This window comes from Musa acuminata, chromosome BXJ2-8, assembly GCF_036884655.1.
Source record: "Musa acuminata AAA Group cultivar baxijiao chromosome BXJ2-8, Cavendish_Baxijiao_AAA, whole genome shotgun sequence".
NCBI classification, from domain to species: domain Eukaryota; kingdom Viridiplantae; phylum Streptophyta; class Magnoliopsida; order Zingiberales; family Musaceae; genus Musa; species Musa acuminata.
The window spans coordinates 50,870,694-50,897,902 of NC_088345.1; the positions used below are offsets into that span (position 1 = coordinate 50,870,694).

The 27,209-nt window shown below is 38.2% G+C and overlaps 3 protein-coding genes and 1 long non-coding RNA gene across 6 annotated transcripts; 2 read left to right on the forward strand and 2 right to left on the reverse strand.

Annotated features, from left to right (window-relative positions):
* Positions 1-439: 439 nt before the first annotated feature.
* On the reverse strand, positions 440-5,319 carry LOC135620093 (NADPH-dependent pterin aldehyde reductase-like). Of its 3 annotated transcripts, none has more exons than XM_065122731.1 (5): positions 4,966-5,319; positions 4,724-4,793; positions 2,664-2,845; positions 2,401-2,573; positions 440-783 (listed from the first exon to the last, which is right to left on the reverse strand). In XM_065122731.1, exons 1-5 carry the CDS (start codon positions 5,290-5,292, stop codon positions 714-716), a joined length of 822 nt encoding a protein of 273 aa, XP_064978803.1. In that variant the 5' UTR covers positions 5,293-5,319; the 3' UTR covers positions 440-713. The 3 variants fall into 3 exon arrangements, with proteins under 3 accessions (XP_064978803.1, XP_064978802.1, XP_064978804.1); XM_065122730.1 differs by having other exon boundaries at positions 2,664-2,857; XM_065122732.1 differs by lacking the exon at positions 440-783 and adding an exon at positions 808-1,087 and having other exon boundaries at positions 2,664-2,857.
* Positions 5,320-5,529: 210 nt separating this feature from the next.
* Positions 5,530-8,725, forward strand: LOC135618371 (uncharacterized). The gene is made up of 4 exons (XR_010488989.1): positions 5,530-5,665; positions 5,779-5,948; positions 8,054-8,150; positions 8,233-8,725. It is a non-coding gene; the product is annotated as an uncharacterized LOC135618371 (long non-coding RNA).
* Positions 8,726-16,545: 7,820 nt separating this feature from the next.
* Positions 16,546-19,524, forward strand: LOC103995956 (protein NRT1/ PTR FAMILY 4.3). Its single transcript, XM_009416725.3, has 5 exons — positions 16,546-16,789; positions 17,076-17,293; positions 17,426-17,866; positions 18,020-18,156; positions 18,535-19,524. The coding sequence occupies exons 1-5, from the start codon at positions 16,666-16,668 to the stop codon at positions 19,415-19,417; spliced, it is 1,803 nt and encodes a 600-aa protein (XP_009415000.2). The 5' UTR covers positions 16,546-16,665; the 3' UTR covers positions 19,418-19,524.
* Positions 19,525-20,685: 1,161 nt separating this feature from the next.
* Positions 20,686-26,283, reverse strand: LOC135620094 (immune-associated nucleotide-binding protein 9-like). The gene is made up of 6 exons (XM_065122733.1): positions 26,124-26,283; positions 24,053-24,308; positions 23,656-23,933; positions 23,239-23,403; positions 22,989-23,123; positions 20,686-21,081 (listed from the first exon to the last, which is right to left on the reverse strand). Exons 2-6 carry the CDS (start codon positions 24,285-24,287, stop codon positions 20,866-20,868), a joined length of 1,029 nt encoding a protein of 342 aa, XP_064978805.1. The 5' UTR covers positions 24,288-24,308; positions 26,124-26,283; the 3' UTR covers positions 20,686-20,865.
* Between the last annotated feature and the right edge of the window lie 926 nt (positions 26,284-27,209).

Genomic DNA, 27,209 nt, shown 5'->3' on the forward strand with positions numbered 1-27,209 from the left:
TAATTTAATACGCATCCCGTAGAACATAAAATTTTTATAGCCTATGTTTTAATTTTAGAACATATAATTTCTCGTGATAGATTCTTTAATGCATTGAATAATGATTTCCAATGTAACCATACAAATGTGTGGTCTCTAATTTATGGTTGGAATTGGTAGAAAGATGTCGATACATCAATCGAGCGACCTTAGCCATGACACACAACATGATTGAAGCCTTCAAATGGAACTGTTAATGAGAAGTTAGTGAGAGCATCAAAGATGATAGTTGACATAGAGAGAGAAAGTTCTTGGAGAAATGTCATCACCTCGTCAGTAATGTGCATATGCAATGTGTACAGTTAAATCTTGAGATACTGCCTGAACTAACTCTAATTCTAATACCAGATTTGTGATGTCTCACGCAAAGGACTGTGGGTGTAAAAAAAGAGGCAACAAGTTAAGGCCACAAAACCACAAAAGACGGCCTTGTTTAACAAGAGGATTACAAGCACTTATTTTTCGAACTTGTTTGCATCAAGAGCACATCTTTGCAAATTGACCGAAAAAGAAAAGCTAGTTCGGACTCGAGTGCATATTCATAATTTTAGAGATCTCCTAAATTCATATGTAATAAAGGCAGTAAAAAGTATCCTAAAAGGCTACACCGAGCGAACTAGTTTGACACCGATAGCATCATTCCAAATGGTTAGACTGATCAAGCACTGATAGCTTCACACGGTCAGTGACGCACCGTTATCTTCCGTCGTGAGGTTGAGTATCATTGTAGCAGCATTAGGAGCCCTGAAACAAAATGATAAACATGTTGACGAAAAACAGGGATCTTAGAGCCTTTGTTATTAACATACATAATGCTAACTAGAGTTTTCACAATTGATAATGCGAAAATTGGGGAAAGTCAATGTCTTTCAACATAACTCATGACAGAATTTCGAACACCAATTCTGGCAGAAAGGAAGCAGAAGCTGGAAGTTGGATGGCTGCTAAAGACCAACTTTTATGTGATTTGCGCTGAGCTAAGGACTTCAAAAGTGAAATTGCCAAATCTCCATTGGAAATATAAGTATGGATGGGATCTTATTCTTACCTACACAAAATCAATGGAGAAATGAACAAATGCAAGCACATTAACAACAAATCAAAGCTGCTCCTTTGACAGAATGTACATGCGATTGACCTTTTCTTTTCAAAAATGACAGATTTCCTTGATGGAGAAATCTAAGTTGATCTTGTTTTTGGAAGATAGCATTAACTGAGAAATTTTTATAGGATACAATCCCATTTTTGATACAGACATGAGACAACAGATCCAAGTCTACAAAATGAGGAAGTTGTAGGTGTGCGGCAGTAAGGTCAGAAAAAAGTTGTGCGCATCAAAATTAACATCCACAAATCTACTAGAATGTGAAAGACTTCTACAGGTTTTATTGGAAGACCTGTGTTATGTAACCACTCCAATGGTAAATTCAACATAGCAACATCAGTAGATGACAGAAGCAACATGTCAATTTTCACAAGAGCCAGCAGCAGCGGAATCCATAATTAACAACTAGTTGGAATGAGCTAATAGATATATTTTGTTATTCTAAAATATTTCCCTCCTTCAAATAGTATAGTAACAATCTCGTACAGTTAATTGGCAAGTATACACTGCCTTCTGTTGAACATTTCAGAATTCCATCAAAAAATTCCAACTGGCTAGCTGTTTTGTTTTCTGTTTCATATAGTCAATATGCATCTAATATGTTTGACTAATTTATAATCCAGTTGATTGTCCCAACCTGACCAACTGATGTGCGATCCAACAAATTTGATGTTGCTAGCGAAAAAATTCATGCACAAATTTGATCAGTTTCAAACAATCTGCTCAAAGATTTTCCATAAACGAACCACCTTTCTATTTTGTGGATCAAGAACATTTGTAAAAATACATCTCTTGTTTGTTCATTCTTGTTCATAAGTTGGGGGTTTAATTTCTTTATTGGCAACCTCCATGAACAATTTGTTTATAAGACCCATTTTAACTGAAACAAGCATAGCAACTCTTCACTGCACTTCAATTTACGCCAATTTTGTTAGGCTCAGGGAGAGGTGAAGCAACATTTTAATTCTCTTCTCTTAGAACCTTCATGAGTATTTTGCATAATCTCTACAACCTATTGGATACAGGTGCAAATGGATCTTAACTTCATGATACATAGTTTAGTGGTGGATTAGAAACCTGTAAAGCGATATTGAAAAAGTCAATATTCTGACATAATCAACACACACAGTTCATCTATCCCTGCACAAAAACAATTCTCAACCCCATTATGAAAACTAACCTTGCAAGACTACTCATGAAATAGCTGCGAAGAAAAGGACAATTTAGAAAAATATAATGTGTACATACAGAATTACCATGTTTCAGGAGTTTGATAAAGAGAAGCAGAACTTCCAAAGCATGAGGCAAGCATGTCAGTGTTTACCACACCAGGACTAAGAGCAACAATTGCAAGCCCTGGTGGCAATTCCTTTGCGACAGACTTTGTCAAACCCTCGACTGCCCACTTTGAAGCACAGTAGGGTGCAACCTGTAAGCAAATGCCATGTATGGATGACTTCATAACTGACAGGAGTAAAATATTAACTAGGAAGTAACTCCAGTGAGAGGGTGTCGTTACCTCAGCAGCCGCAGACCTTCCCCAACCAGAGGACATGTTCACGATGGTGCCATGCTTTCTTTGTATCATAAGGGGTAAAAAGTGACGTATAATATTTGATATTCCTTTGACATTGGTATCCATGACCATATCAAATTCTTCTGCTGGAACTTCCCATATCTTGTTGTTCTTATTTATGGTGCCTGCATTATTTACTGTAATTGAAACTCCATTTCAGTGGCTACTCATTATCATAGTTGCTATAGACAAAAGAAATTTAGGTGAACAGACACTAAGAAAGGAGAATTGTAGTACTTAATTAAGAATTTTACAGCAATGATTTCAATTGGCATGAAAAGAAACAGATATCAAGCTGAAAAATATGATGGAACTCCAAAAAAAACATTGTCATGGGGAATCACTTCAACCATTTGTTAAAAAAATTAAAATATAGACAATCATAACTTATGAAAATAAGCATATAAAAGATTTGATGATAAGACACTACTCTCATTGATTTAATTCAGACTTCAGCTAGATGGATCTATCCTGCTGTGTACTTCTGCCAAGGATGAAGAGACTAGAATCAATGCCATCTACTGTTATTAATTTCTGACCAAAGTTCTTTGGTCCTCCTTGTCAAGCACCACTAAATCCAATCAACTTGTTGCACTATTTTTACTAGTTTATATAGATATTAAATGTAACTTGTATATACAGATCAAGGACTACTGTACTGCCTAAAATGGTATGGAACAGGCGGTACGTACCAATCCGACCGTGGATCAATACATGGACCACCCCGCAACCAGTCAAAAATTAAAAAAACCTAAAATATCGATAGGGCCCATCCATTATGTCTAGAGATTGTTAAATATTATTTAATGTACTCAACATTTATTTTGGATACCCATATTTAAATAATTTTAATTGCTTTAACTAGTATGGTGATATTTATTTGTTCACATTGCTGAGTTTATAAAATTTATGTATAGAAACTATAAAACTTAGGTTAATCGAATATTATCTATATATTAAAGAATACACATGTCCTTGCATGTTGATGTCCTATTTTTAAAAAAAAATGACATGTCGCTATGTCCGTGTCGTGTCATGCCCATGTCCCGCGTCTGTGCTTCTTAGCCTGCCACTACTTCGCGACACCGCTGTCATCTTCTTGCAAGTTGCAACACTGCTACCATCTTCTTGCAACGTTGCTACCATCTTCTCGCAACACTATTGTCACCGTCATTGCCGTTCAACGTCGCCACCACTACTACGAGTTTCTATCTCCCCATGTACACTCGCACCTTTACTCCTCTTCTTTCTTCTTCTTCCTCCTCTTCCTCCACTATCTCTCCTTCTTCCTTCCTCTTCCTCCTTTCTTCTTCCATCCACCCTAGTACTTTTTTTTCCTCTTCGAAACACCAGTATGTACCAGTGTATCAAGTATCAACACATGGTACATCGGTACTGACTAATATGTACCAGTCTAACCAAATCATCAAAATGCGTCCAGTACCCAAAACGGCAATCTTTGATATAGACATCTTAAATTGTACAAATTATGTTGATTAACTCTTCCTAATGGTATCATCATCTAGTATTGTCGCTAATCTTCCATGTATTAATCATGTCATACTCAACCTTTTTTAATAACTTAATATATTCATCTTAGAATCCCCATGTTGAATAAATCATCCTCTAAACACCCAACATTGTGACCATAGATGGCCTTACGACAAATTTATAAAACTTTCCTTATACCGCACGACCCCCTAAAAATCCCATTCTGTTTTAGCCATCCACTCTAATTTAGTGCCAAATATTATGTGACCCAAATTGATAACAATATTACTTGTCTGACCTTGTATTACATTTATATATCAACTGTTCTGTCCTATATCTCTTTTATACAATTATTTGTTCATAAATAGTAAAAAAAAAAAAAAAATTCAATATTTGTTCCTCTACTGCAACTTTTTGTCAAACTATTATTTTCTTCAAAATCAACATAGGTGAGACGAAGATAAAATTTACTAAATACGAAATGTAATTCATCTGAGTGGGAGTTCACGAACCTATAATATCAGGAAACCGTTTTGTCTCCATGAGAAGCTTAGCCAACGCCTGGACTCCACTATCCGACCTCTACAACAAGAAGCAGCAATCACTCCGCTATCAACCACAATCAATAGCAACAAACAACAATCGCCCATTTCGCAATCAGAATTACATGAATGACTTGCACCAAAAAGATATTGAAAATACTGCTTGCAATCACTCAAAATATCAACCAAAACAAGTGAGAGGACAAACCGACCACGTCAAGATCGATGATGAGGTGCTTGGACGGAGGGGAAGCAGAAGAGGAGGAGGAGGAAGAAGCGTCAGGGGACACGGCCATCAGCTCGTGTTGGAGAGCTTGGACCTTGTCAGGGGAGCGGGCGCAGCCAATGACGGCGTGGCCGCGCCTGGCCAACTCGAGGGAAAGCGCCCGGCCGAGGCCGCGGCTCACCCCAGTCACCAGCACCGTCTTCCGCGGCGCCGCTTCTGCCTTCATCCCCGCCGCTGTCGGCATCCTCTTCGTCGCCGTCGCCGTCCTCGTCGTCGTCGCAGCAGAACTACACACAAACCCAATTCCCTCCATCCGCTCCACCAGCCAGAGCGAGCGGTCCAAAGTGAAAGCCGCGGCCTCGTTTCAAGGGCTTCATTTATAGTCCGGCTTCGACCGTTACTTGGGCCTAACGGGCCGGCTGGGCAAACCCAACTTTTATCCATTATAACGGAAGTTCGTTATAACGGAATGAACCCATTATAATGGACATATAACAGAATCCATTGTAACACTTCCCCTTCGTGGCATGTGTCTCTCCTCTTCTCGTCACTCTATTGTGGCTTCCCACGGTGTGTGTGTGGGGGGAAGAGAGACTGATCGATCATCCATGATGGCCGCTTCGATCGGATCGTTCCTGCGGCGATCATCGTCAGGGATGCGTTCCAATCTTTCCCGGCGTTTGGAGGTGTTCTCTTTGGCCTTCTTTGTGTGGGTTTCGTCCTAAAGTTTCTTTTTCGAGTGTTCTTGCGCCTCTTGTGGCGCCTTATTTGAAGATTCTCGCTGTTGAGTGTGTTATAGGGGGAAGGAGCATCAAACCTAAACTTCATTGAGACTTTGGTTTACTTTTCCAAGAACTTCATAATAGAGCAACTTCTCTCATACCATCTGGTGGATGAAAGCAATAACTGACCCTTAAGAATCTGGTCTCCAATGTTGGTTGATGTGAACACCTTGCTTGAACAAGATGAGTAAGCAAAAGTACTTATGCTTAGAATTTCTGTTCCTTTTCAGATTGATCCTAGTTCATGTTGTTGATTGGTATTACCTGACCCATCAATTGTTGCTTTTGAGAACTTAAGAAACAAGCTCATGGAAAATCGATGCCCATGTTTCACTTTTAACAGATATATCTTCTGGAACAAACATGGATTTCATTTCTTGCAAATACTGTAGAAAGTTGCTGCTTTAACAATTTTCTATGGCATCACCAAGGCCATGTTGGTATTATCTTTGACTATGAGTTGAAATGCTTGCGTATATTTTGGATGATGGAAACTGCCCAATGCTCCTATGCACTTAGCTTTACCACTTGAGTGCTATTAGATTGTGGTTTAGCTTTTTGTTTTTGTGTTTCTTTTGTGAATTAATGTACTGGCTTTCTTCTGATAAATGTGCCTGTTTTAGCTTTTTATTTTTTGTTTTCAACATGAGTTAACATACTGGCTTTCTTTTAATGTATGTTGCTGTTTTGTTCAACAAATCATTGAAACAGTGCTTAAGCAGTTGTGCAAGGTTTGTTTTGATGCATATTTGTGCAACTTCTGTTGTCTAAATAAAAAAGCATCTTACCTCTGAATCCAAATGTTTTGACATGTATTGACTTGTACTTCATGTGATAACAACTCTGTCTATCAGATGCACCTCAAGTTTTGCAAGGTTCATGTTCTAGCATGTGTAATCCTGTCGAGCATGTATCCTGGTTAAACTGGTGTTAAAACTTCAGTTTTTTTTGCTGATATTGGTTAAACTGGTGTTAATCCTGTCAAGAATGTATCATTAAGAAGCTTATCATGTTTCAATGATTCTTATTATTTTGTACATGTCAGTGTTAAGCAACACTGAGCCATGTTACATTCAAGGAATTGATGGTACGGGTCACAATTTCTATCAGTAATTCTCTCTGTGTCAGTGTTTCAAATGACATCGATGCATAAATTCTTTATGTAATTCACTATACTACTGTTTAGGTAGTGTGACTAAAAACTCGTAATCCCACAAAACCTACTTGAGTTCTCTAGTAATTTCTAACAGTAGTCTCATTAGCTAAACAACTTTCCTAACCAAATTACATTCAAGATGACACTCAAAAATAAGAATTTGACTCACAATAGAGCTCTTAAGCCTCTCTAAATTTACAATTAAAAACAAGGAAAATGCATCCTGAAAATGCATGAAAACTAAATTTAACTCGACTCGATCCTCACTAGACTTGAGTATAACCTAATATAAATAAAATAAAGCTGGACTAGAACCTGGATTCATCCACTGTTTCATTGTGCATCATCATGTCCATGCGATGATTTACTACAGATATAGTAATTCTTCAGACTCCACATCAAACTAGAAAGCTCAGACTTGAGTCTGAGCTGGGAAAATTGCAAAAACACCTGTAATGGATTGCAACTTTCCCAATCTTTACATGATCAGTTTAGCTCTTGCAAATTGGGCTAATTAAACATTTAATGATTCTGATTATGATAATGATGCTTTAGGATCTGGTATTTTACTCAGACCATCATGTAATATGTCTGAAAAATAAGAATAATTGGAATCGATTAAGCCCAAGAAATTATCTGGAAAGAAGAGGGACCATGTTACAACTTATATTCGTTTTAGACAGGCCTGCAGCGTGTGAGAATTCATAGCAATAATTTGAATCCTTGACCTAAGAATGAATCCATATATACTACCACGGGTCCTTGAGCGTTAACTTGTCATTGTAAGCATTTTTTTGCTCATGTTTAAGTTTTAATAGGACAGACTTGAGAAGTTATGCTTCTTCATCAGTTATCCTCTTAGTGCAGATGTGGTTTGAGACACAGCTAGACTTATCCCATTAACTTAAATGGATGAATGAAGGTGATGGTCTTTCAAGTTTCAATTAGTGTTCTTGCTTCTTCAGTGATGCATGATGCATGTTGACTGATGATTGATGAACATCATTGTTTCTTTCACAGCATTTTGTTTATAGTGTATTACAGCAGAATAGTCAGAGAGCTGATGATTAGAAGCTGAAGATTTTGAAACATCTCTTGGAAATTGATTTGTGTTGCTCGCTTCATTTAAACTGCAGATATAAAGAAAGTTATCCTCCAATGAGAGAAGTGGTCTGTTGCAAGTCATATCATCCAAAATGTCACTGAAGAGTTTATGATTTGCTTGGGGTTTAGGTAGATATCCAGCCACTCAAGATGTCATTTCCACCAAGTTTGTCATCCACCATCCCCTTAACATTATTATGCTATAATCCAGGAAGAACGGAAAGAAAGGATCACAGACGATGAAAGATCTGACAAAGGTATGAGCAGGAAGTGACAAGTTCAAAGCCACCAACAATGGTGGAGATGCAATTCCGAGCTAGCCGGTATAGTGCATTCCAACATGGAGGTCTGAAGTCTCAGGGCAGGCAAGTGGAGAAGACATAATTCAACTCAAGGAATTGAAATGGAGGCACCGACGGTTCTTGTTTGATGGTAATGCTCGCTTGCTTCAGCTTCCAGCTCATAACACCTTCAAAAGGAGAGTGAAGATATATCAAGCTCTCACACTTGGATGTAGACAGAATTGTCTTCGGAGTTCTCTTTCCCTGTAGGATATGAATTCACAGGAGATAGATTGCTGTTGATATATTGACCATAATGTAGTATTCTAGACATTGGCCAAGCCACAAAAACCTGACATATTTAATAAGTCGTTGCAGATTATGTTTATGGTAGACATGATCTGAACAGTAAATGCAATATGAACTGGACATTTTGAATCTGATGAAAGCTATTTGCAGAATCGGACATGTTTACAAGATCAAAACAGGCTATGGTTTGCATGCTCATCTGTTTTTGACTCGGGTTCCTCGGTGTCCATTTGTTTATGATTCAAGCCTAAATAAATCAACTCCAAATCCATTATTTTCATGCTGAGGACTTGATTATTGGATAATCAAAAATTTGATGGCTTCTAAGCATCTCAAGAATTGAAAGTATTGTATTTCAAGCATCGATTTAGGTTTGAGAATTAAAATGATTAGACAAGAACATCTCATGTGTTACTATGCATCTATAGTGTTTGAACAAAATGGTTGTCTCAAATTGTTTAAATCAAAATTAATGGCAGCATCACCATGAATTCTTATAAGCTAGTTCAAGTCTTTATGGTCTCCTATGGTTGCAACATTGACAGAATTGAAAGGACAAGTAAATGACTACTAACTTAATTATCCAACAAGACACAAGTCAAGAAAAGATCTCATGTAGGAATGAAAACTCAATTACAATGTTAAAGAGAATTATTGAGTGGTTCTCAAGCTTTCTTGTTTCAAGAAAACTTCATGTTTTTTTCTTTTCAATGGCATCATATGTGGATCTGCTACCTCATCAGTGTCTTTTGTAGAGTAATAGGCATACCTCATGATGGGATGGAGAAAGAAATGGCTTGCTATAGCACAGAAGGTTATGCTATACTGTTGCAAGTGGATGTGTTGGCCATTATGAACGCTAAGGCTTACAGCACTCACAGCTACTGGATCTATGAAACTAGAAAGTAACACCTATCAATTAGGATAGCCAGCAATCTAAAATGCATGACATTTTTATGAGGTTATCCTACATTAATGTCCCACATTTACCGACATTATCACATGTTCGATACTTGCTCCACATGTGTCCGACAAAAACATTCCAATCTAAAATGTACATATTAGATATGGCTCATGGATAATTGTTCCACATGTGTCATACAAATCATTCCATATCTTATATTTTCATATATGTTTGATAATTAGATATGACTTAAATCTAGAATGACACGTGTTGACCGTTTAGTATGAGATATAACCAATTTATGTCTTTTTTTCCTTATTTTTCTATAAATATTATAAGAGTTAGATTTGAGAACCAATTTATGACGTTCAATTTATAAGAGTTAGATTTAAGTCATATCTAATTATCACAATGGGCAGCGGATCATCAATTTTAGACTAGAAATCAAATGGTTCAAATGGCACCACTAGATATGAGCAATCACACGACTATGAAACTGTACTCGGTGGTGAAGGCAACCGTGTACTCGCTGCGAGTCAAGTGCCTACAAGTCAATTGACACGTGTGATACTATATATATTTATTATTATTATTATTTATTATTTTTTTTACTATGTTGCATATATTATGATATGCATTGATCTATACAATGAAAATCAGATCGTGATGAGATCATAATAATGAGATCAATTCATCTTTAAATATAAACCTTAAATAATCTCGATCATAGATTACTCGAGAGACATCAAGATAATCGAACAGACTTGTGTACTATATACATATCTATATTATAGAGGTGGTTGGTCTTATAGCTACTCGTGTAGGGATACTAGGGATATAGTGCAGATACTAGGGATCCGCTCACAGAATGTTATATGGTTGATAATACTTTATAGTCAGATAATAATACTATCATCCCAATTGTGTATTTGGTCCTTAGACTTGAAACACCAAGAATATCCTGCATGAGTACTCAATTCTTTAATACCGGACTTATAGGTTAGAAAATTCTAGATCTAGCACAATCGATCATCGAGGGTAATAGTCAAAGGGCAATTGAGTATCGATAGAGGATCATCTACTCTTAGTGTTATGAGAAAAATATCCTATGTATTCTTGCTTAAGCAAATCCCTGGCCACGATAATTCGGATTAAGAGAGAAAAAGTTTTCCGGGAGAATCTGATTAGAACGAGACTCGAATAAATTCTATATGGGATTGACAGCACCATGCCCAATATATAGTTTTTGGGATATTAGATGGATAAGAGACTATATATACATGGTAACTAAAGACACACATGTCCAATGAATTAAACTTTCCTGTATCGTATAGGGACTACGGCGTAGTGACATAGTACGTCCACAATCGATGAGTCAAGTGAATTATTATAAAGATAATAATTTACTGAGCCAAAAGGAGTTTTGATAGATATGACTCACGACTAGCTTAATATTGGGCCTAAAGGGTCACACATATATAGTAGGTGTTGCTACAAGTTATAGTCCAATACGAGATATCCGTTGAAGTTCATATTTTATTGGATATTTAATAAGTCATTGAATTATTGGATCTTATGGATAAGATCTAATAAGAGCTAATGAAATATTATTGGATAGAAATCCACTAATCCAAGAGGCTTGGATAGTTGGATATAGATCCAATATCCAATAGGGCATAATCTATTATGATTAAGTTGATAAGGATCTCTATAAATAGGAGGGAACCAAATGGGGCATAAGCTAGATTTCTTTTGGTTGTCACCTTCCATACTTTTCCCTTCCTCTCTTTCTCAATCGACAGCCCTAATTTGGAGCATGTAAACAGCAAGAAAGGATACTTCCTTTTTTTAATCATATGGTGCATATGGAGAAAAAAAAGTATATAATGATTTAAGAAGCATATTTACCGTGTGGATAAAAATAAAGATATTTGACTTCATTCATCATTTATTGTAAATATGTAAGTTTTAAAGAATATATAATCTCTTTAGTTAATGTATTTTTTATATACACATGTTTTACTTTTAAGAGTTTTTACGTATCAATCTTTATAGAAAAAATATTTTCTTTAAATAATTTAAAATTTTATTGGATGAAAAATTATTTTCTTTAAATAATCTAAAATTTTATTGTGCATGTGATGCTGTCTCAAATTTTTCAACACTCTCAACGCCGAAAGACAAATAGTTTCCATCACATCAAGTATTGGAGACTCATCTTCTTCACTCATTGTTGCACCTCTACCACTCTTTCCTATGCTCCAATGTTTTGACTTACTTGGGAGTGATGGCCATCTTCTCCACTAGGTCAAATGGTTGCATGTGAAGTTGCTTGGTTTATCCTCTTAACATGTCACCTCAGCTAAAAGCAAGAAGAGGGACCAAACTTGTTGCATTCCCCATAAAATTTCGGCTTTATTTTTTGCCTTCAGAATGCTCTTTTCATGTCTCTGTTTTTAATTAAAAAAGAAATAGTTTATTATTATTATTATTATTATTATTATTATTATATATATATATATATATATATATATATATATAAACTACTTTTTTGTAACAATCATACTAGTTAGTAACACATCAAGTGTTAAGAGACTCAGCTGACACCCTTTGTTCCACCTCTTCTCATTTTCATATGCCATTGATGGGACTGTGTCCATCAATGGTCAGCTTCTCTTCTTTGTCATTTGGTTGCATGCCAAATTGTTTGGCCTTTCCTTTTATCATGTCACCTCAACTAAAAGGCAAGTGAGGGACCAAACTTGTAAATTCCCAATAGAATTTTGTTTTTCTCATTCAAAATGTGCTTTTTTGTGTCTCAATTCTTAAAAACAAAAGATGAGATCATAATAGTTTGCTTTCTTTTGATTCTTATGTAAGATGTGAAGTATTCATGGATTCTTAGTAAAGGATTTTATAACATAGAAAAACAATACACTCGTTCCTGAAACTAAACATTTTTCATAATAATCATTTTGGTTATTTATTAATAATTTATTAATAATTTCTAAAATGTAAATAATTTTTTTCTTTACACATCTCAAGAATAGATTGAATTGGTCCACACTAATTTGTTGATTTGAATTAGGAACAAAGCTACCCAAAAGGTCAAATATTTTTTGAGAAATATTTGGTCAGTAAGAGCACCAATAATCATCAAAAATTCCACCATGATCTCCATTTTTTCTTTTTTTTTCTTTTTGTTGGCATGTGGGCATATGTCTTAGTTGAATTTTTATTTTCATCTGTTTTTCTTTCTTTTCTGATAGTTATGCTAATTGAGGTTGACAAGTTTAGATTCTACATATTCTCAAAATGCACAATGCTCAATGGTGAAATGGAAATTGTTGAATTTTCACTCTTCTCATTTTTCCTTTTTTTCTTGATAGTTCTATTAATTGAGGTTGACAAATTCAGATTCCTTATATGCTCAAATGCACAATAATATTCTCCATGTCCACATTGCTCAATGACTTGACCTCTCTTTCTATCTATCAATCTATTCTATCCTTTGACAAACTTCTCCAAACTCTTAATTCAGATCACTTTACTTAAACAACAATGCATCTGTGGAAGAAGATCCATCTATTGGATGAAGAAGTAGGATCTGACTGTACATTAAGATTATGATCTAATCCCATTGACCTTTCATTTTTCATGCTGAGCAAAGCAATACCTGAATATGTTGTTTCACTGTTTATAAATATATATAAATATAAAATTTATATCAGATAGTGGGGTTCATTGTGCTGCCACATGCTTTTCAACCCATTTGAGATCACCAGAATTCAACCCAGGGTTGACTTTGGAGAGCCACAGCAGAAGAGGGGAAAAAAGGTCACCATCTCTATCCAAGAATCTGGCATCCATTAGGAACAAACAGTTCTTGAGACCCCTCTGACTTCTATTTCAGTGATCTAAAACAGGATAAAAATATGGACTTTGCATATGGTGTTGCAAGTATTGTTCTGTGCAGAAAAGCATACTGTCACCATTAGCATCAAACTTGCCACAGAAAGATGCATTGGGTTTCATGAAGAAGAAGAAGAAGAAGAAGAAAGGAGCAGAGGTTGTGCACAAGGGAACAGAAGGTCAGTCACACCTTTTGTTCAGCTTTATGGCCTTACTTTTCAGCAATTCTTAGTGAAATAAATGAATATTAGTTATTTATCAAAAGCATTTAATCTTCCATGAAAAATCACTAGCATTCATTTCACTGACTTGAAACTCCTGTCAGTCCAAACCATTTACTACAAGGATTATATCCTTGCCATAACTTATATTTTGAAAATGAATCAATCTCAATTTTGATTTATAATCTCTTTTTTTTTTTGCCTTAGCTTCTTCTCTATGGATTTTGTAGTTGAAAACTCACAGTTCTTTTATGATGTTCTTGTTCAGAAATCATGCAATTGCAATGCTAGTAAAGCCAGTCATGCACAATTACATCCTCAGATGGGTCAAATGTACAAAGACAGAAGGAAAAAAGGAAAAGAAAATATTGAGTCATGCTTTCTAGATCAAACACTAGCATGTGGACCATACTGCACAAGAGAATTTGTCCTTGGCTGAGAAAGAGTTTACAAATCTACAGCCTCCTTGCTTCATTTGCACTCTTGCAGCTCTCTCTCTCTCACTCTCTCCTACCTCTCCAGAGAAAAATCTACAAGACTGTGAAAACATCAGTCTCTTTGGAGAGTTGGCATCTTGCTATTGTCTCTTTGACCCAACATGATGGCAGAAGAGATGTGGTGTTGGTGCTGTTCATTGAATCCTTTTCCTTGCCACCAGCCAAACTATGTGGATTTTCTCAGCTCAGCAGGTCCCACAAGATCATGGTGAAAAGAATCATACATCTCATGATCTACTCCCGAATGGACCATTCCCCCTCATGCAGAGCTTTCACTGCACACCTGTGAGTTGGCAGTTTGCTGACTGCTGGTGTGGCTTTCTTATCCATTTGATCTTAGGCTGGGGCACATAAGAGCCTACCTTGAGCATTCTCTGTGATTCGAATCTTGACCCGTATCGATCAATGGATCATCAGTAAATTATGTTTGTTGATTGGGTAAAGTCATCTAATTGACAGATTAATTGCTCAATTTTGTCCACTGAAATCCAAGCTCCAAGCAAAGGTTCATCATATGATGGATCAACCTGCAATACATGGTAGGGATGTGCTCTGAAGAACTGATGCAGATCAACAGATAACCTTACAACAATTGAATGCTATCTATGTGGCTGAGGCACAGCTTGTTGGCATACACAGCAAACAAGAGTAACAAAACTGGTGGAAATGGCAATCGGTGAAACAGGACCACCCAACAGTGGGTTGGTAAATAGAGGACATGACAGCAGCAGCAACATGTGGTGGTAAATAGCTGTAGAGAGATAGATAGAGAGAGAGAGAGAGAGAGAGGCAGTGGTGATGATGAGTATGTGTTTAGTAGGAGCAATAAGTGCAGCACTGGAAACCAATGGTGGAAGGGCTCTGGTAAATCTTGATGTTAATTAATGGCTGCTACCACATAGCTGGAGTTTCACTTGATTCTCCATGTGAATAGATCATGCAGGAACACATTCTCCAAGAAGCTAGATGATAAAAAGCAATCAAGGTAGGCAGCATAAGCATGTTCTGTGCCAACCTTTGCTGATACCTTTTACATGGACTTTAGCTGAGCTGTGACATTGATTCTTAGGAGAAACCACTATCTGGAAAACACCTACTATGTAACATCAATTTAGCCTACAGTTCTTTGCTTCTCCTAAGAGAATGATGTGTGTGTGTATATATATATTCTTACAAATCATGGGTAGAACACATGTGAATACTGTATAGGTTTATCTATATTGCTGTGCTTTATCTCAAGCTGTGTGGAAATCCTTGCCATGTCAGTGACAATGAACTCCATAGAAAACAATATCCTTCTCTGAAATAAAGTTGGTGACCAGGTGTTGGCTACACTTGAGGTGTGTAGAATATAATAGTATTTCTGTTTGTATTTGGAACAACTAAGATAGCATTTATGAATCTTGAGCAGATCAGCAGGAAAGTTATCTGCTTCTACAGTAGAAGTTGGTGGGATAAGAGATGAAGGGAGGAAGAGAAAAAGACTAGTCTTGTCAATGTAGAGGAGAAGTCCTGCCACATATCAATTGAAAGCAAGACCAAGTTCCACTACTGGTGTACCAAGATGTTCTCAAGGGAGCTTCATCAGGAAAGAGAGAGAGAGAGAGAGAGAGAGAGAGCTATGTTCACATTCTCAGGGAATCTCACATCTTGAATCCTAACACTTATCAAACAATGATAGTATGGTTTGTGTGAAATGGTGCCTAAAACATGACAAGTGCAATAACACATTCTTCCTCTGCAGAAAAACCAAGAACATGTTCTGTTTGTTGGGTTGGACAAGACAGCAAGTGTTTCTTCTCAGAAAGCATGGATGGATACTGGGGATGATTTATTTGAGCCAAGAGTTTGTATGCCCATTGTCGGATGGAACAAGGTTCTTGCATCTCTCTATTCCTTTCCAGATTCATCCTCTTTGATGATGTAATTTTCATTCCATTGGTGGATGAAAGATTAAAGCTAAAGTTCAGCTTGATCATGTGATGCAACACAAAAAATGCACAATCTCATACCCCTGTTGAGAATAATTATCATGCAAATAGAAGATCTTGATTGTTGATAGCAATTTATGTCATCACCATTTATTGGTCATTATTATTTAGTTCATATTCAGTGATTGGATGAGGAATTAGCAGAAAATAATGGATGGTTGAGTTCCAAGAAGTTGTCTGTTGATCTCCCACTTTGCATGCTCAAAACCATTACCAATTCAGACTCTCCAACAGAGATCTCCATTAGCTATAGGCAGACTGTTCATATCACAAATCCTCTCATTAAAGAGAAGCACATCACATCAACAAAAAGCTCCACCTTCTCTCTCTCTCTCTCTCTCTCTCTCTCTCTTCCACCTTCTCCTCAATCTCCCCCCCCCTCCCCCTCCCCAAGCAGACTACTATAAATAACTGCACCAGCTTGCCTAAGGTCTCTAAGGTCCTGCAAGGTGAGCTTCACTCTTGCATAATTGGCTGTGAGCTTCCCAAGAGATCCTCTCCTGCTTGGGAGTGTGTGAAGAGGGAAGCCATGGACATTCAGACAGCACAGATTCTCAAAGGGGACTCCATGATTGAAGTCTCTGTTGATTGGAGGGGCAAACCATGCAGGCCCAACAAGCATGGTGGCATGAGAGCTGCTGCCTTTGTATTAGGTCTCTCTCTCTCTCTCTCTCTCTCTCTCTCTCTCTCTCTTGTGAGCTTGACATTCATGGCAAACCATTGGTAGCAAAGCTTGTGGGTGTGTACTGTGTTGGAATATAGAATACATTTGCCTGTTTGCATAGGTTCAGAAATCATGAGGTGGTCTTTGATACCTTATTTTATTATGCTACAGAGAATGATTGAGTTTCTTGAGGTGCCTTTCATGAATATTCTGCTACTCCATCTTTTTCTCAGTGAAAAGTAATTGAACTAATCGCATACCTTTCTCCTCTGCAGCCATCCAAGCATTTGAAATCATGGCAATCGCTGCTGTTGGGAACAACCTCATCACATATGTCTTCAATGAGATGCACTTCCCTCTGTCCAACTCTGCCAATGTCGTGACCAACTTCATAGGGACTGTCTTCCTTCTCTCCCTCCTCGGTGGATTCCTCTCAGATTCCTATCTGGGGAGCTTCTGGACTATGCTTATCTTTGGATTTGTGGAGCTCTCAGTATGTTCTTCGATTCCCAATTATCCACACATATCGAAGCTTAATTGAAGACGATTGAATCCTTTTTTGCATGCAATATTTCCTGCAAAAGCTGCGAGCAGAGAGGATGAGATTGCATTCACTTTGGTGCAGGGCTTCATCCTCCTGTCAGTGCAAGCACATCTCCCACAACTGAGGCCACCCCCCTGCAACATGATATCCGAGGAGGAGCACTGCACGGAGGCCACAGGCTTCAAGGCCACCGTCTTCTTCCTCGCCCTCTACCTGGTGGCCGTGGGAAGCGGCTGCCTGAAGCCGAACATGATCTCCCATGGCGCCGACCAGTTCAGGAACCACGACCCCGACCAGTCGAGGAAGCTCTCCACTTACTTCAACGCCGCCTACTTCAGCTTCTGCGCCGGGGAGCTCGTCGCCCTCACCGTTCTTGTTTGGGTGCAGACGAGATCGGGCATGGACGTCGGCTTCGGGGTATCTGCAGGTGCCATGGCTATGGTGCTGGCCATCTTGATCTGCGGTGCCTTCTTCTACAGGAACAGGCCTCCCCATGGCAGCATCTTCATGCCGCTAGCAAGGGTATGATCCAACCCTACTAAGTAACAGAGATAGGGATCTTAAGGTCGATCCAATCCGGATCGAAGAATCTTCTGCCGCCTCGCAGTGTTTAGTCAAACCATAGGTCAACGCTTCTTTGACCCGATCAGCCTTACGATGGAAGTAAACTTGCAGGTCTTCGTAGCAGCATTCACCAAGAGAAAGCAAGTCTGCCCCTCCATTAATCCTCGAGTGCTTCAGAGAACCCACTTCAACTCACCCCATCATCTTGACGTCGACGATGGTGGCCTTCGATACACCACCATGTTCAGGTGAGCTTCTCTCTCCTGATTTAGACTTTGAATCCGTGGTTCTGGTTCGGTTCGGTTCGGTTCGGTTCGATTTTGATTGAAACTATTAATTTTTGAAAAATAAAAATAATTTTAAAAATAAAAATATTATTATATATATATATATATATATATATATATAATCTTGAATCTTCTGTTCGAATCGTGGTCTCCAATTTCAAAAATCAGGAACCATAATGGAGTCACCCAAATTCGATTTCGATTCGATTTTAAACCAATAAATCAATTCGATTCCGGTTCAAACCGAACGGACGGAACCGAACCGAACCGAATCCCGATAACACCACGTGTACGTCATCTCGGGGTGTGTGAACTCCGTGATTTCTTCCCGTGCTCAAGGTTCTTGGACAAAGCCTGTGTGAGAGCTCAAGATGGGTCCAACGAGAAGGAGAGCCCATGGAGGCTGTGCACGGCTGCAGAGGTGGAGCAAGTGAAGGTGATCCTTTCGGTCATCCCCATCTTCGCATGCACCATCATCTTCAACACCGTTCTGGCGCAGCTGCAGACCTTGTCGGTCCAACAGGGAAGCGCCATGAACACCCAGCTCACCAGCTCGTTCCATGTTCCCCCTGCGTCGCTCCAATCCATCCCCTACATCGTGCTCCTCGTCCTCGTCCCCGTCTACGAGACCACCTTCGTCCCCCTCGCCCGAAAGCTCACCGGAAACAGCTCCGGCATCACCCCCCTGCAGCGCATCGGCATCGGCCTCTTCACCGTGGCTGTCTCCATGGTGTCCGCGGCCGTGGTCGAGAAGAAGAGAAGGGAGACGGCGGTGGATTCCGACAAGCTGCTCTCCATCTTCTGGATCGCGCCGCAGTTCCTCATCTTTGGGCTCTCCGAGATGTTCACGGCGGTGGGTCTCATCGAGTTCTTCTACAAGCAGTCGGTGGCCGGCATGCAGTCCTTCCTCACGGCCATGACGTACTGCTCCTACTCCTTCGGCTTCTACCTGAGCTCCCTCCTTGTGTCGATGGTGAACAAGATCACATCACTCTCGTCGAGCCGTGGATGGCTCAGTGACAATGACCTGAATAAGGACAGGTTGGACCTCTTCTACTGGCTGCTGGCTGCCCTCAGCCTCCTCAACTTCTTCAACTACCTTTATTGGTGCAGATGGTACTCCAAAGGTCGACCTGCATCGATGAATCCACCACCATCGCCAGAAGACAGCCAACACAGCTTCTGTTCCTCTAAGCGTGTTGGAGCTGAGGGTATTCTGTAAACAGTCATCATCACTTGAATGATTCTTTTCTTCTCTTCGCTCTTGACCTTGTATTGAGATTAAACAAGGAAGAAGGAAAAGGAAGCGTGAAACGATCATACCGTCAATTCCACAGCAAACTTAGTGCTGGTAGCAGAAGACTGTCTCAGGCATTTTGGTCATGGCTTCATGGATGTTCTTCTGGTTCTGAAACCAACTGTTAGGCTCATTCCATCTGCAACAGTCACTGCGCTCTCCTGTCTTCTTCGCTTTCCTCCTTTACGATGCTGTCTATGAAGCTACATCGGGCATTGTGATTTGGTGTAGTTTCGATGCTGTCCACCGAAGGATGACAGTTCCAATGGTTTGGCAAAGTGGCGTTTCTCCACAGGAACTGCTTGCCATTACCATGTTGTCAGTCCTTTTTTGTTTGCAGAACACCATTACAAGTATCTCTTGAACACGTTGAAACTAAAGTGAAACAGGAACCTCCTCCTCCTCCTCCTCCTTTTAGGATGTACAAAATGAACCCCTCTCTCTCGCTCTCTCTCTCTCTTCTCTCTCTCTCTCTCTAGAGAGAGAGAGAGAGAGAGGAAGAGAATAAAAATAATACTTATGTTGTCCTTAGAAAATACCAAAAAATATCATATTCATCCATCACAACTTTAAAATATGAGGTACACAAAATTATCCCTACTGTCATTCAACACTGAAGAACTGTTGATATTTGATCATTTAATGTTGTTGGGATCCTAAAATTGATACTAGAGAAGAATTACAAGCAATATTCTTCTGTAAGTGAAATCTATCTCCATGAAAGTAAGGTAGAAAGGTCAATTCACCAAAATTGTGAACAATACCAACATTTTAGCAGATGAATCAAACAAATTTTGTCCCAGCTTTTGCACATTTTAGAGATGCATCCCACTAGAATTGGACAATCAGAAGATTCTAACATGCAACTCACCAAGTTTTACACACCTAATGGGAAGACACAACAAGAGCTAGATCAGTGATCTCCTATTTATCACTTCAATTTATCTCACGAGTATCTCTTCCAATGTAGTGATGAACATCATCACCCATGAGTTCAAATTAATGTCGCATCATCTCAATCGAAAGAATGTTGTGTTGCTACACAGTATCAGGAAATAAAACAAAGAACAATCGATTCTATTAAGTTATGGAGTGATTAAAGGGTTCGAAACCATTTCAGGTGTCATAACCCAAGTTCATCGTATATTTCCATATACAATCATCCGATCTATGGAAAATAAACCAAGAGGACAAGGCCAAATAACTCTACACAATTTAGACTGTCAAATATATACATACACACATGCATATAATGTATCTACATAATTGTTTCCCCAAAAACATATATAACAAGTTCTCATGGAAAGGTCCAAAAGCTAGATATAATCAAAAGACACAAGGTAGAGATAACTGCCTGCCTGATGAGATTGAGTTCACAGGAAGATACACTTTTTATTACTCTCTGCACGCATTCGGAATTCTTCAGCATCCCTCCTAGCATTCTCCAGGCTCTCCCTAAGCTTACTAATCTCTTCATCCCACCTCGTCCTGGCTTCCTGAGAAATCTTCTCTGCTTCTAGTCGTGCAGCTTGCTCTTCAGCCAACTGCTTCTCTAGTTTCTCTACCGTTTGCCTCAACTTATTCTCAACCTACGGGCAAGATAGGGTAAAAAACTAAAAATGATGTCAAAAGGAAAAGATATATAACCAAGTGGCACAAAAACAAGTGAAGGAAAAAGTCAATGAAGGGTGCATTTATCTGGAGTACCAAAATTATCTTGCCTGTACAAACAATAATTGATGGCTTAGTCAGATATCACCATGAAAGAAGATAATATACCCAAATTCCACAAATACAAATGTAACAGTTTTAGTAAATGTGCAGTTGTATGAGAAGTATAAAACTTTATATTTTTCTGGCACAAACAAGAATACCCATAGAGATTTTTTTTTTATAAGTCACACTGAGAGCGTCAATTATGCCAAAGGCCTTGAAAAAAATTAAGAGTTTCGTACGAAGTAAGCCTTTCAATGAAATATGTAAATAGAAAATCTTAGTGTAAGCAATGACGCCATTAGAAGTATACAAAAACAACAATAAGAAGCTGAATGTCCCAAGCCATTAAAAAGTATAACAAAGCAATTCACTTGAGGCTCACGGTGCACAAACAACACAAATGATACCAAAGAGCCACAGTTTTTTACATAATTATTAAAACAAGAAATGTATTATATGCCAAAATATGAAGAAAGGAAGACAAAAAGCTTCAGAGAGATTACAACTTGAATAATCAGTGGCAGACAGATTTGAATCCTAAGTCAAACATTTCATCTGTTTGATGTAATTGCCAACATCTGACAAATACTCCATTTGAGTTTTGTAAACAAGATTAAGAAAGTACATATTTATTCCTATCACTCGAATTGGTCTCCACAAACTTGATCATCATTATTGAGCTAATTGGTTTTCCTTTTTTCCTTTTTGGAGCTAATATGTTTTTACAAGTATTTTACATGTCAACAGAAGTTTTCATTTGTCCATCAAGAAAACAATCAACAAAAATGACGACACTTCAAGGAGCCCTATGCCCTTTAATTTTAAGCAGCAGAAATAACAGTTCAAGTTAATCAAATCCAATTTTGATGCATTGCAGCTCCTGTAGAGCCTGAATGGATGTACTTATCCACAGTTACATTCAAAAGTACACAAACAGACCTGCACATAATTACCATATATGCAGAAGAATCATCTTCTCCCAAGTATTTTGATCACAGATTTATCGAACAATGATGCATTCAATAGGAACTTCTCTCACTAGTTAAACCTCAGATTCATCATATACGTGAAGTATACAGTCTGATTATTGTTTGATTTCCATAAATTGATGTTACAAGCAAAGTTTGCAATTTCGTACCGTACCGGAGTATCAAGCTCAGCTCGTTACGGTACGAGTATACCGAGCGGTACGTCAGAGCATACTGCTCGGTATGTATATGTGTATGTGTATATATAAATTAAAAAATAAAAAATAAAAAACCTTGTTTCTTCTCCTCACGAAGCCTCAGCGACATCGCCAAGGCTTCTTCTCCCCGACGATGTCGAGGCCTCGTCGCCTCAGACGAGGAGGAGGCGACATTCATCTGTAGCGTCCGGCGAGGGAGGAGGGAAACAGATCGGGATCGTCGAGGGAGAGTGACGTCGGATCTCCAGGTTCTCTTTTTTCTTCTCTCTCTTCTTCTCCCTCTTCTTCCTTCTCCCTCAACTAATACTGCCCCGTAGTGGGCGGCGACGGTCGAAATAGAACGTCACCAACCGATTTCGCGTGGTAACAAGGCGGAAACAACCCCAATTGACAGTACCGTCCAGTAGCGGGCGGTCCGCGTATCGATTTGCTGGCGTACAAATACGTATCACCCAGTACGGATGGTATCATTCGAAATTGAAAACCTTGGTTACAAGCATTTGAAATGAAAAGACAACAATATGGTTAATTGTTGTTTGACTTCAAAAATTGATGCTAAATGAATGCTTGAAAAGAAAAGGCAATAATATGTACCATTTCAGTTATTCGTGCAAGTTGATCATCATATGACTTGTATATTTCTTCCTTCAATGCAGAAATCTGTTGTTCAGAGTAACCCTCCAAAGATTCAACCACTGTTTCTTTACGATGGAGTTTCAAAGCTCCTTCCTGTCTCCCAAATTTTATATAATAAATAAACAGAATAAGTGAATAAACTATAATCGTAGTCATTTCCGCAATAAATTATGACTTATACAAACAGTAAGGCACATAATTGGCTTGCCTTTAGTTCATCAAAAAGCTTATCGGAAAATGGTTTTCCACCATTGCTTGCAATCACAGAGTCCACAAGATACAGAAGCTGCCGCACCTGCTCAGCTCGTTTGGTCTCATTCTTAGTCTTGTTATCAAAAAGCACAATCCTGTGTCTACAAGATTCGAGAAACTTCTGCAGGACAATTCAGTGACATAACAGAAACCAATCGATCACATAAGCCATTACAGAGTACCTAGGTTTCTTAAATTAGACAAGCTGGAAAAACCAGAATGTCAAAAGAAAGTCATGATCGATAAATGAGACGAGCACCTTATTTAACACACGGTTATATGATAAGAATGTGACTGTGCTCCCTCTCAAAACACGTGCATTTCAACATGCAAGGAGTTAATATTAATTGAATAGACAAGAATGAACACAAACCTGCAGGGACCGATGCTTCTTATAACCTATGAAATCCCCAATAGTTTGTCCATGACTTTCTAAATCGTCTCCACCAGTAAAAACGACAATCATATAGTCCAGAATTTTCTCACCAAAAAATGTTTTTAGACTTTCAATTGCAGCCTCTTCATCAGGGGAAAAACGTGATCTAACAGAAAAAACCACTAGTATTGCATGAATGCCATCTTTTGCCAAATTTACACATCTAACAATCTCTTTACTAGTGGCCTCAGATTCATCAGAACGATCAAATAGTCCTGTATTTGTGAAAAGAAAAAGACACTTGTGGAGTGAAACATCAATCATGAACATCTAATAGCACTTTCAATATAACAAATAAATAGAAAGTCCAAGAACTAGACATATTTACACTTACCTGGGGTGTCAATGACATTCACGACACGACCATCCCTCGACATAGTGCTTTGCAATTCGCAAGTATTCGTTACACCATACAAGCTAGGCTTTGACAAGAATGCCTCCCTACCAAGAATACTGTTTCCTGTGGCACTTTTACCGTTGCCAGTTTTTCCAAATAGAACCAAGGTATTAACAGAACTGGTTGAGATAGTAAAGTCCCAATCATCATCCATGCTGCTTCCACTCAACATGAGATGGAAAACCTAAAATAACTAAGAATAGAAAGAGAAGATGAAGATTAAATAAAAAATTAGATATTTCTACCTCATGATTGGAGATATACCATTTCAAAGATTTTACCATTAGCAATACTTATTATGAATCAGACTTAAAGAGAGACGATATATAAGCTACTCAAAGTTGATGAATAAAGAGTTCTAACTAGAATTGAATGAATGACAAAGAAGATATAAAAATGCCTCTGCCAGTAGCAAAATGGTGTAAGAACTAGGAGGACAACCAATTACGCATACTCTGAACATGCATGTGAAAAAATTACATGGGTATAGACATATAACATGAAAGCACAAATGTACTTTCCTTAATGCAATTCAAGAAAGCTGAAACTGATCTAATCTCATAATGGACACCTCTAAGAAAGTCATACGATATAATAATAACAATAACAAAGCTGAAAGTCTCAACTATTTAGAGTTAGCTACATGGATCTTTTGTTGCCATTGAGATACGTAAAAAATCATATGTTTAGTTAAGCTTAGAATACTTAAATCTTTGTTAATAGTTTCTATTAAAGTATTTTTTAGGTTTTCCTCTAGCTCTCCTCGTGCCACTAACATTAATTATTTCACCTATTATGACTATCACATCCGATGGTCTCCTAAGCACATGCCTATATCATCTTAAACGATTTTTTCTTATCTTATCCTCTATCGAAGTGATACATAGTGGTTTACGAATAAACATATTTCTTTTATATATATTGGTTCTTAACTATTCAACTCTCAAATCCATAAAAACATTGTTAGTCTCACGACTACCTTATAAAATTTTTCTTTTAATCTCAAACGTATCTGATAATCACACAAAATTCTTGATGTCATTCGTCGTTTTAACCATCATGTTTTTAATCTATGAATAATATATTCATCGATCTTTTCATCTTATTGAATAATTGACCCAAGATACTTTAGACTTTTACTTAAATGAATTTCTTGTCCATCCAACTTGACTATGTTTTCTTATTTATTCCTAGAATTATTAAAATTATATCTTATATATTCAGTTAGAGTAAAAAGTACCAATTTCAGCCATTCGGATCCAAATTCTTTAGTTTCAAGATTTCATCTTCTCCTTCATGCATCTTATGGTACCTTTTCAAACATTTGTTTACCTTTTGCACGAACGTTATATATTTATATATAAACTACTAACCTACAGCACATTCTATTTCATGTGAAAGATGATCATCAGTATCACTTGGAAAATGTTGCACATGCGGTACATGACAGCAGTAGCCTGAGCGCATACGGACCCGTACAACTAACAACAGTATCACAAGAACCCGGGGCGGGTGTGCGGGGGGCGCGGCGGGGCATAAAAAAGATCAAGGTTATGATTTCTTCTGCTAGATTGACGAGGATACTGATCAACTATATATCCGATATGTCCAAGATTACGAACCAAAATTCGTACATCAGGAGAAATCAATTTTCTAAAGCCAAGATCAAGGTTACAGATAAATCATATGGACAAGAACAGTTGAGTACAAACCACAATCAAACGTATGCACACACACACACACATACCAGACTCACGAACAAGAGGCAGCTAAATCGAATGGACAGTTATCAAAACTAGATTTTCCGTGAGGGGAAAAGCACGCTAGTGCGATCAAACAAGAATCGAGCACAAAAAAAGGTCTATCGAACCCATGAAAGCTGCGAACTTCGACGGAGAATCTAGGAATCACAAGCACCGCTAGGGATTTCGAAGACCCGAAACCTTTCGAATCGAAACATGGCACCAGAAACAATGATAGGACGATCGGGTGAAGGGGGCGAATTTACCTCGATCGATTGAATTGGGCGCGCGAGGAGAGATCGATGCGAAGGCGAAGCCAACGAGTGCCAGCGATCGATAAAAGGGGATCGATTGCGATTGCCGTCCACCAGTCCACTCTTCGCGTGGTTCGTCGGATGAGGAGGGCGACTCGGGCGCCAGACTCGTTCCCCCACCGATCGCGTCTCGATCAATCAACCGGTTCACGAGTCGAATCGATGAGTTGAACCGGGTTTGTTTTTTAAGTACTACACCTATTTTAAACCGGTTTAAATTGTATTGCTTGCTAATCGCATTTGAGATAGGTATAAAGAGAAAAGAAAATAATCAAATTAGATAATAATTGAGTTCAAAATAAAAATATATATATTTTTTGAATCACTTTGTATAATATTTTTTAAGAAAATTATTTTGATAAAAATAAATAAAACTAACGTCATTCATATCTAATAAATAAATAATGACATGACCAACACTACGACATTACATGACGCATACTTTGATGCTAAGTGATCGATACATCTGTGTCAAATAATCAAAGACGATCGATATATTTCATGTCAACACATACCATTGTTCTAGACACATTGTCAGACATCTCAACTCCCAAACTAACCTAACCATCGAAATGGTCCAACACAATTACCATAATTCAACACCATTTTAATTCAAACATCTCACGAGACAAACATGGAATATGACCGGATTGATTTTGACTCCATAATCAATTCCAACAATCAGATTTTTCAACTAACAAAATCAAACCAAAATATCAAAAATGCAGGGAATATTCACTTCTCCTTCGACAATTCATGCTATCATTTCCAACGCCACGTAAAATTCTTTTTCTTGTCGTATCAACGAGACAACAAATGTCGATCAACACTTTGGAATCCATTCCACACGAATTCTCTCTGACCTTTTCCTGGGATACCTTCTGAGAACTTTCCCTTCCGTATGTACCCATGCAAAATTACAGGTGACAGCTGCAGTGACATGCTAAAATATTCAACCTTTCGATAATTGCTGCAATTAAGTGAGATTAATCAAGTCTTAATGATGATGATAAAAATGTAGGTAAACCCAAGTCAAAC

Bases quoted from the DNA above. Each gene is read 5' to 3' on its own strand.
- LOC135620093 (XM_065122730.1), bottom strand. From the start codon at position 5,292: ATGGAGGGAATTGGGTTTGTGTGTAGTTCTGCTGCGACGACGACGAGG. The intron at 4,794-4,965 runs GTCGGTTTGTCC...TTCTTGTTGTAG, and splicing joins TCATCATCGATCTTGACGTG to AGGTCGGATAGTGGAGTCCA. The intron at 2,574-2,663 runs GTAACGACACCC...ATTTGCTTACAG, and splicing joins GAAGGTCTGCGGCTGCTGAG to GTTGCACCCTACTGTGCTTC.
- LOC103995956 (XM_009416725.3), top strand. From the start codon at position 16,666: ATGGACATTCAGACAGCACAGATTCTCAAAGGGGACTCCATGATTGAA. The intron at 16,790-17,075 runs GTCTCTCTCTCT...TCTCCTCTGCAG, and splicing joins AGCTGCTGCCTTTGTATTAG to CCATCCAAGCATTTGAAATC. The intron at 17,294-17,425 runs GTATGTTCTTCG...ACTTTGGTGCAG, and splicing joins TTGGATTTGTGGAGCTCTCA to GGCTTCATCCTCCTGTCAGT.
- LOC135620094 (XM_065122733.1), bottom strand. From the start codon at position 24,287: ATGTTGAGTGGAAGCAGCATGGATGATGATTGGGACTTTACTATCTCA. The intron at 23,934-24,052 runs GTAAGTGTAAAT...TCACAAATACAG, and splicing joins GAATGTCATTGACACCCCAG to GACTATTTGATCGTTCTGAT. The intron at 23,124-23,238 runs GCAAGCCAATTA...TTTGGGAGACAG, and splicing joins AGCTTTTTGATGAACTAAAG to GAAGGAGCTTTGAAACTCCA.